At 31.8% G+C, this 10,385-nt stretch overlaps 1 protein-coding gene across 1 annotated transcript; it reads right to left on the bottom strand.

Moving 5' to 3' along the window:
* Positions 1-3,574: 3,574 nt before the first annotated feature.
* Positions 3,575-9,448, bottom strand: LOC102588020 (uncharacterized). The gene is made up of 6 exons (XM_006347610.2): positions 9,144-9,448; positions 5,930-6,275; positions 4,396-4,480; positions 4,224-4,310; positions 3,901-4,131; positions 3,575-3,833 (listed from the first exon to the last, which is right to left on the bottom strand). The coding sequence occupies exons 1-6, from the start codon at positions 9,302-9,304 to the stop codon at positions 3,754-3,756; spliced, it is 990 nt and encodes a 329-aa protein (XP_006347672.1). The 5' UTR covers positions 9,305-9,448; the 3' UTR covers positions 3,575-3,753.
* Positions 9,449-10,385: the final 937 nt, after the last annotated feature.

Genomic DNA, 10,385 nt, shown 5'->3' on the forward strand with positions numbered 1-10,385 from the left:
TAGGTTACTTCTTCCTCCGTTCCTTTTTAGTTGTTATGTATACTATAAATACTTGACAACATTAATTTTTTTTTAAATAATTTGCTGCTTATCTCTTACTAATTATTATGCATATATTTTAAAATTTTATTATTGATGTAATTATAATTAAAAATCATAAACAGTTAAATTTACAGTTACTTTTTATTTGTTAATTTCTCTAATTCACTTCAGTTCGAATCAACCATGTTTTAATATTGACATTGTAAGATTGTCTTCAATTCTTTGAGATGTTTTATTAAACATTTCAAGCTCAAACTAATTAGATTATCAAAATATTGTCTTAACTTTGAATGTCTTCTAAAGGTAACAATCATTATAATATATTTTTAATTTAAAAGTATTATGGAATATTATAAGTAAAAAAATTATACTCTAATTGACATATTCAATGAAGTGAGGTCTTAATTTTATTTTTAAACACTTTTAGAATAATCTTGATAGTTCATATAATAATTGATGCCATTGAAAAAGTTTTCAAAAGTATAATCAATAAAAGAGATTTAAACATTTGTGTTGTTATGTAACGTACAATAATTTATATATGCTTATTATTTTCTTACAAAATATTATAAGAAATGTTATACTGTCAACTGAAAAAGAAAAATTAATTATTAAATTATAATTAATTACAATATTTTTTAGAATTTATGAGAATAATATTTATATAAATCAACAAACAGGTACAAATTAATATATGATTGTACGATTACAAAGTACACAATTAATATGAATGTGGACCAATCATAACACAATTTGATAAAGAAATAATGAAACTCACCCAACCAAAATGTGGGTAGCAAGTTGAAAGAATAGTTGATAATTTGCTCCTGGTTTCCTATTTTCTGGCCGTGGTTTCGAGTGGACTCACTCAATGACTATGCAAAACATCCATTGCTTAAAAATACAATTTGTTGGTTCCGTGTTGACACGGACCAAACCCATCAAGTTTTATAGCTATGGGCTATATGGCATTTGAATTGTATTTATAGGCCAGATTAACCGTGTAAATTTTACGCGATATTTTTACACGCATAGATAGTTTTTTTTTGAAACATAGATAACTACTTAATAACTTTACTTACCAATATAAATAAAATTTAGATAAATTAAATTAAATTAAATTGTCTAATATTTAGAGTTGATTAGAGAAAATTAGTATTAGATTGGTGCTAAGTTTTAATAAATTATTATTAAAAAAATTGCAAGTTTTAATAAATAAATTTCAAATAAAAAGGAGGACGAGAGACGATTTTGAGATATGACTGTTTGAATTTGGTTTTATTTATAGGCCAGATTATGCCGTGTAAATTTTATGCAACTATCATATTTTCAGCTGATGCGTGTAAATTTTGTGCATATATATATAGCTAATAACTTTACTTACCAATATATATAAAATTTAGAGAAATCAAAATAAATTACTATCTAATATTTAGAATTGATTGGAGAAAATTTGTATTAGATTGGTTCTAAAATATAATTATTTTTAAAAAAAATGCAAGTTCTATACACAAGTAAGTAAATTTCAAAAAATTAAAGTTGTTAAAAGGTCTAGACATACATTTTATTCATTTATTTTTTTGCTAAAAAATATCTCTCTAGTTATATTTGTTGCTTTTTTATATCTTTGACTAATGGTTAACTAAGAGATGATTTAAAAGTTCATGTGGCATTCTATTACTTGTTTAATTTTAAACTTTTACCTAAATTAAATGAATTCATTCACTCGAATTTTTTACTTATATGTTTCAAGCTCTTACGAAACTTACCTTTTAATTATATTCTTCAAAATTATTTTTCATGAAAAAACATACCTTTAGAGGTTAATTCATGTAAACAAAAAAAATCGGCTTTCAAAGTTTGATTTTATCAAAACATTAAATAATGTATTTATCTGATACAATAACCTCCAAAGAAACTGAAAAATGCAGCCAATTTTTTTTTTAATTATTATTATTTGACAGAATCGGCCTTCAAAGGTTGATTTTAATTTTTTTTATAATTTAATTTATTAGTCAGAGTTTAACTTGAATCAATAACAAAATGCCACATGGATTAACTATTATTTTTTTAGAAAAAATAGTATTGACTGTTAGTCAAAGTGCCTAAATGAGCCAAAAATATGCCAAAAATATAACTAGAAGACTATTTTTAGCAAAATAAATAAACGAATAGTATACAACTATAACCTTTTGTAACAGTCCGTCCATGAACATTTTTTTACCATTTTCCGTATCTTTTATCATAAATGCAACAAATAAAAAATATGTGTACATGCAGAATTTTAATACATAAATAAGTGGTGTAACAATATTTGTTATGGTCCCTACTAAAAATCACCCTCTTCATTCGTTGGTATTTCTTTTTTTAGGATTTTTTTGAGTTACAAAATACATTTAGGTGAGAAAAAAATGTGTACTTTCTTTGATTTCCACTTTCATAATCAAGAACCAGGGGCGGATCTATATGTATGTGTGGGGGTGCCACGGCATCCAGTGATCTCGGTTAAAGCTTTATGTATATATGTATATGTTTAAGAAATCGTTATAAATAAAATTTGCCACCCATAGAACGAATTGGTGATTGGTGCCGTTGGCAAAAGACGCAGATCCCCGCACCCGCAATAAAGTTTCGATTCTCACTCTCAACATTATATTTTTGGATTCTTGTATGAACTGAAAGGCTTCCTAAGCTCTATTCTTTTTTCCTGTTTTTTCTTGTCTTTTTTTTTCGATTGGTTCTTATTTATTTGCTACTATTCTTTATTACGTAATTCAAATTGATTCCTTTTTTCTGTGATTAGTTCTTAATTTTTTTTATTTTCTCTGTCACTAATTATTGATCTCTTGATATGAATATTATATGTTTATTCTTTATTAATTAATGAGTATTGTATTATGAAAGTCACATAAATATTACTACAAATATATTTAAATTGTTTTTTAAAAAAACCATAAGTTTTAAAAAATGATGAATATTATTATGTTAGAGTTCTTTTAATTTTAAGGTTATTACAATCTTCACGTTCTTGATAAGTAAGATGGTTGGGTTGAAACCAATTTTAATTTTTTCTCTACTATATATATGCAACAACACATAAAGACAATGAAATATGAATATATTAAGTTAACACTTTTGGTGGTTTATACAAATTCGAATTTTTAATGTGGAAAATCTTTTTTTCCCTCAAAGTTTTAGAGAATGCCTCTAAATCCAAAAAAAAAAAAGTTGAATTGTTTAGTTATCTCTAATCTCAGAATAACTAAAAGAAAACATTACTAACATGCACGTTTAATCAATTTGTTTTTATAAAAATAAAAAAAGATAAATAATCCAAATGGTAACCCAAAATTAAAGAAACCGACCCGTTTAACTTGCTTGGGCGATGTGGCACCCACGATCTCTAAATCCTAGATCCGCCTCTGTCAAGAACTGAATACATAGCTTCAAGAATACTTATGAATCATCTCTCTGTGCGGAACCAACTACAACGATCCATAGGAAGGATGTTATGAACCCAAAAAGCATAAAATTGAGTCCCAAAAAAGCACTCGTAATGTTATAAATTGGTTAGTGTACTGTATATCTATGACAAATATTATTCTGGAGCTAAAGGAACCTTGAGTCATATAAAAGCACTGAATTGCACTTCTTTGAGGCAAGAGGGGCTCTAGATCAACCACATTACCCTTATATTAACCAAGAAGAGAATCATCGCAGTTCCAAATGAAGAACTTTGTCAAAACAAAAGGCTACAATGATTGGTCCAGACACATCTCCAATAGCACATCCTGAAAATTGTAATTCAAGTAAAGATGATGTTCGTTGTAGGTACTGAAAAGCATACTGTGAGCTTACCAATCCACTGGCCAGTTGTAGGGCGAACTATCATTGCTCCTATTCCTGCCCCTATAGAAGCGAAAACAAGAGATGCACTACATCTGACAGTAGTAATGAAAATCTTCCTTCTTAGAAACTGAATTTTTTCCGATCTATCAAGTGTGTCACCATCTTGTTTAGATTTGAAGATTCGCCAGATATCAATGCCAACTTGCACAAACCATGATGCCAAAACTCCCAGAAAATGACCTGATTAGATAGTGGGAGGTGAAGAATCAGGAATTGAGGCTAGTCTAGGTGAACCACAAGAGAAGAAGAGTAATGGACAGATAATGTTAAACCTCTGCATGTTGTTTTTGTAACACTGCAAAAGTAGATCACACTAGACATTCCCCTTTGAGCCTTGCGTGCAGCTGACTTGGGAACATCTGCAGAAATTGATAAACGCTAGGTTTCTTCAATGTCAATCAACAAGGACTATAGATTTAAGCATTGAGACAAACAAAAAATAACCTTTTAGAAGCTTCCATGCCATGCGTTGTGAGACATAGTAGACCGCTAATCTTTCCAGGACGCGTCTCGTAGTTACAACAGCAGTCTGATCAGAAGATACATAGTTAATTGCACACAAGATCTTTCAGTATACGATTTCAGAGCTGGTATAACATGCAAGTGCATGATTGAAGCATATATTCCGAAAGCAACAGAAATAAACTGTCATCTCATTTTTAGTTACTACTCCTTCTGTTCACTTTTACTTGTCAACTGTTTACATTTACACTTGCAACCACTATGCTTTATTGCTACACTGTTTATCTAGAACCTGTGATCACCAAATGAAGACAAGTTACAATAGAGGTTGAGGTGAATATCTAGACTCAAATGAAATAGATCAAGACTTAACAATTCAATTGATGCCTCAAGAGTCAAACTTGCTTAAGCATTATAAATTTGAAATTTCTATCAAATTACTGCTCAGTCCTTCTAACAAGCAATCTTCTATATTTAAGGTAAGATACAAGTAGAACAAGAGCACACGGTCTTTTTGGCATGTTAGTGTCTCTAAGCTCAATAAAATTAATTGGTACTGTAAACTATTTAAGCAGAAGAAGATGAGAAATATGAAAGACTAGTCTAACATCTTCAGTCCTCTGTCTGTAGTAGAACCAAAAAAAGTTGGAAATGTATATTCAGCCGGAGACACACTAAACCAAAGTAATTTCTTCGAATTTTTTTGGAGTAGTAACGAAAAAAATATTTGAAGATTATTTCAAATATATGTTTGCCTTACAATCTGATCCATTATTCCAACGTCAAACTTGAAACCGAAAATTGAAGTTTGAAAAACAGATTTGAAGAGTATTTCAAGTGAAAGAATGGTTTCACTCACAAAACTTCAACTTTTCATGTCCAAACACAACTTCAACTTTTACATACTTTCGGTTTCAATTTCAAAATACTCTTCTTTTTTCAAACTTCAACCAGATCATGTCGAAACACCTACCAGAAGATGCTGTGATATTTACAAAGAGCTTTCTTTCTTTAAAAAAAATGGAATCTCAGGGCATGTATGTAGGGTGAGACAAAAGTAGCACCAAAAGTTTGTGGCATTTTCTACCGGACTTGACACAGTACTGAGTACTGACCCAATAAAACAAGCACCTCCAATTTAGATGAAAACAAATTTCCATCTGCCAGAGAAAACAGGGATCAGAAATCCACAATAATTACAAGAACTCATCCTGCCATCTTTGGGAAGTCTTTTTTGTTGACCAATCCAGAAAAACAGCTTAAATTGAACAAGTTAGCCATTATATACTGTAAATTACACGCTACAACAAGTTCTAGGGCCAACACATGGAAATACAAATACCAAATCAAACAAAAGTGATTACTGGATGAAAGAAGAAGCATCACTGGAGATGTATCTTTTAACATTTTCCAACAAAAGATATTGAAGAAATCAAGAAAACATTAGGCAGTGAAAAACATGAAGTTGTAAGTGACAAGCGCATTGCATGGATAAGGAGGGGCTTGCAAATGTTACCTCACGACCAATCTGTTTCACTGATTTCTTGAAAGGAGTCACCAAATCAACACGGCGATCTTCATTAGTATCCTGTAGGAAATCTTCATCATCCTCGTCCTCCATGTTAGCACGAGGCTCCAGAAGAGGTAAATAAGATGATAGTAGAGCTCTCAAGGAAGTCAGTGCAAGATTCCTCCACATAAATGCTGAGAATAAAGATTTTAACTCAAGGTTGTATTGTTTGGTACTGTGCTTCAATGAATCATATTGAAAGTTAATTATTGATTCACTTTTCATGCTAGAAATATAATCTTCAGAAAATCCCGTGCCAGCATCGCAAAGTGCAACTCGTGCTGCACCATTACTGTCAAAACAACACAAAGTCAAGGTTTGCTGATACTCTAAACAAATAAGCGTCTAGTTTATTTCTCATGACAGAAGATGGGAATAAACATAACGAAAGAATTATGGAGCATGTTTTTTGGTCTCTCTGGCATCAATTGGACCACACCCCTCACTGTTAAGGATGCATATGAGAGTTGGAGTCTATGGAAAGTTGACAAAGCCATCAAGAAGATCTGGATTATGATACCTGCTTGTATTTTTTGGTGTATTTGGTTAGAGAGGAACAAGAGATGTTTTGATGGAGAGTCAACTGCTTTAGGCATTTTGAAGACTAGGTGCACTGAAAATTTGTTTAGTTGGACCAACTTGTATCATGCTGTTAATGCAGAACAACTTCAGGATTTTACTAACTCATTAGCTCTGGCTTAGATAGTTTGTATAGTTAGCCAGAGATTTTTTTGTAAGCTCAAATGCCATATCTTGTAAATTTTGCATCTTCTTGATGCTGTTATTAATACCACTTATCTTATCAAAAAAAATAATGACTTCGTTTATTAAACATTACACTACTTCAATCCAGACTTTTATGTTTAGCACTGCGCATTCCACACTCACACCATATCATCCAGGTATGCTGCTTTCACGTTGCTATACTCCTCCCCCTGTAAGCCTTGGGAACCTTCTCACACTTCCCATCATCAAAAAAAATAAAAATTGGACTCCTCATATGGCTAATTTCACCCTTTATTGGCTGCCACAACCTTATTCACACGCTAAGCCTGCTTTATGTAATTCTGCAATATGATACCTCCCTTTGTTGTTCTTACTTACAACTCCTATTTATTTTTTTGAGAAAGGTAACATTTACTTGTATATATCCACAAGTATACTACATCAAAGTGTAGTCCCCCTCCAAAAAGTTTTACTTGCATCATTCCTAAGATCTTCTAGTTACAGCCAGTCAATAATATTGTACTACGCTTGTGTATCTGTTCCAGTATGGCAAAACTCAACTGATACAAAGTAGTATGCAATGAATCCTATATTTCCTTCAGATTGACTCTAAATTAAACTTCTGTATGGGAACAGTTAAAGATAAGGTGGCGTTTTTATAATAGTTAAAGATAAAAGGGCGTTTTTACAACAGTTAAAGATAAGAGGCTGATATTACAAAGAAGAGCTGAATCAAGCGAATGAGGAATGTAATTGGCTGATAATCATCTGCACCATTTAGTCAAGCATCCACTTCTTTTCTTGGGATGGAACCTGATAGAATTTGACCGTATTAGTCACAAAGGAGATGGTATAATACTTGATAAAAGGGAGTACCATTTCCTCACTCCCAATTACATACACTTGATGTGACCCCATTTGCTCTAACCCTGGTGGGCAGGATTACCTTGGCTTCCCAGTGGTACAAGAAGGTGCAAGCAAGCTTAGCCCAAAGACCACTTGATTTTTTTTTTTTAAAATTCCACCATCTTAGAATAGAAAAATGAAGAAAATCTAGTGGGCCGGCAAGGTTAGATGACCAACGCACTAAACAACCAACAAATAAGAAAGCTTGTTATGAGTTATGGGGGGACTACTCAGTGAACAATACTCTGAATAGTAACTCATCCATGTAGAATTTGAGGATAGAGATAATATAGACTATCGCTCCGAGGAGGATAATAGATTAAAGGTATGGAAGAAATTATGTGGCCGTTGCAGTCATACATACACACAAAATCAATGTCGACAATAAAAAGCCCAACCTTTCAGCTAACTTAGAAAAATGAGACAAAACAAGGGAAACATCTAGAAAATTCAAGAGAGAAGCATCCCTGGGTAAAAGGAAGGAAATTAGCTCAACAGCTAAAGAGACTGGCAGCGAAACATCAATAATGATAATATGGGGAGATACACCTCCACAATAGTGAGTCCTAGTAGTCTCTGCAAGCATTTAACTTATTTTATATGGTTGTCGCCATAGCACGAGGGATTTTCTAAGGGTTACTTGTGCATTGCAAATTATTATATATGGAATGCCTTTTGCTACATTATGAATGGGTGACAACCTCAGGCCTCAGGTTCTTGCTTACCAATCAAAAAAATTGTGAATCCAGTAAAAAACACATACCATGAACTTCTCAATTAATTAGCTCTACGAACACAACATAGTAAATTTTCCACCCAATAAAGGCTGCTCTACCTTTCTCTGAATGCTCCTACTATTGGCAAAAAATACAAGCCAAATAAATGCGCAACTGATACATGTTCACATTATAAGTAAAAGATAAGGGAATAAAGGAGGCTCAACTATCAGCAGCTTTGTAAAACACAAGCACCAGCACTAATTGAACTCTAAATAGAGACATACAACTATGATATGCAATCACAAATGACATCATAATTGATATTACTCTTCAACCAAAATCTATACAATTGAGAAAAAAGAGCATAAAATCAACAAAATCCAGACTCCACGTTGTCCAATCTGACTTCGAGATATAGAATTTAATATGTCATATACGCAAAAGGATTGCCTCCACAAATTGAACTGAATAGAGCCAAATAATCAAGGATTACACTCACAAATGACATCAAAACTAACATAATTTCTTTAACCATCTAGTTTTCGTCCAGCGGAAAAACGAGTGGACTTACTAACAAATTCCACATTGCAAATATGACTTCAAAATATTACAAACTTCAACACATCAAACACGAAACAATTTTGGTTTTAGTTCATTAGATCACTCCCTCCCCAAAACAACTATAAGACTCTGAACACTACCAAATCCAATATAATGTCACTCCTACAAAGCCCCTATAATGTACCTACAGTGACAGCATGAACTGCATAACATGGACACAAAATAAACATAGCATATTCTAAACATACCCAAAAAAAGCCCTAGAAGCAAAAGGGTAACTGGCAGCAACAGAAGCTGCAGCTGCTGAGGCAGCGAGTTTGGCTGAGAAGACGCCATGAGAATGAAAGGCTTGACCAGTTAAGCTTGGATTTTTCCTCAGTAAATCCACTACAATAGCTATTCCCGCCATTGAAGGGGTTATCCAGAATCCTTTTGTTATTTATTACTCCTATACGATTCAAGATTCAACACCATAACCAAGTTTCTTGATTCGAAAAACGATTTAGCAGGAACAAGTGTTTGTCTGATTCTTGTTGAATGATCAATAAAATCCAATTACTAGTATAAAATTACAAAAATGTGAATAATATATAATTTAAAATACTTATTTATTCTTTAAATATAATAAAAAATTATCCTTTGGAATTTTAATCTATATATTGCTAATGAGTTTTTGGCAAAAAAACATACTTAAACTATACCCTCAATTTAAACTACATCCTTAAATTATTTTTCTTAACCGAAAACATCCCTCAATTATTTAAAATTTGACAACTTTCATCATTTTGTTAAAATTTGTCAAAAACCAACAAATTCTTCACAACAACGTGTATGGTGCACACTACTCTCAACAAATTAAGCTCCCTAAATCACCCCAATAAACCAATTTTGATCATTCTACATACATCTAAAATAATATTATAATTTTTTTTAGTAACAACGTTTTGCATTGTCTTCCTTTTAATTAGCAATTTTATTTTTATTTACTTTTCATTTGATTTTTTATATCAAAGAATTATCAATGGAAATGTTTTCTTTTCATTGAATCTGCAAAAAGTGGTGTCGATCGAAGACTTTTACTTCTAATAATGGTAAACAAAACTTGAGTACTAAAGATCAAAATTAGTTGAATCTTGATCACCTCAATTATCAATTTGCCCCAAAAAATTATTGATCTAACGACATTTTGACTTTGCAAAGTGAAGATGGTCTGAAAAATACCCAACTTTGGTCAGATTTGTTGTTGCGATACTAAACTTTCATAAGGACCTATTACCTCCCTAGATTATTTAACACCATATTTTTTACCCCCTGAACTATTTAATAGTGTATTTTAAAGGTATATATGTGTCCACGTGGACACATTACTATTTATAATTTTGCATTATTTTTTATGTCCACGTGGGCAAATATATATGTTTAAAATACGGTATTAAATAGTCTAGGGAGGTAATAGGTCCTCATGAAAGTTTAGTATCGCAACAACAAAT

Source organism: Solanum tuberosum, unplaced genomic scaffold (genome assembly GCF_000226075.1).
Source record: "Solanum tuberosum cultivar DM 1-3 516 R44 unplaced genomic scaffold, SolTub_3.0 scf00092, whole genome shotgun sequence".
In the NCBI taxonomy this organism is placed as follows: domain Eukaryota; kingdom Viridiplantae; phylum Streptophyta; class Magnoliopsida; order Solanales; family Solanaceae; genus Solanum; species Solanum tuberosum.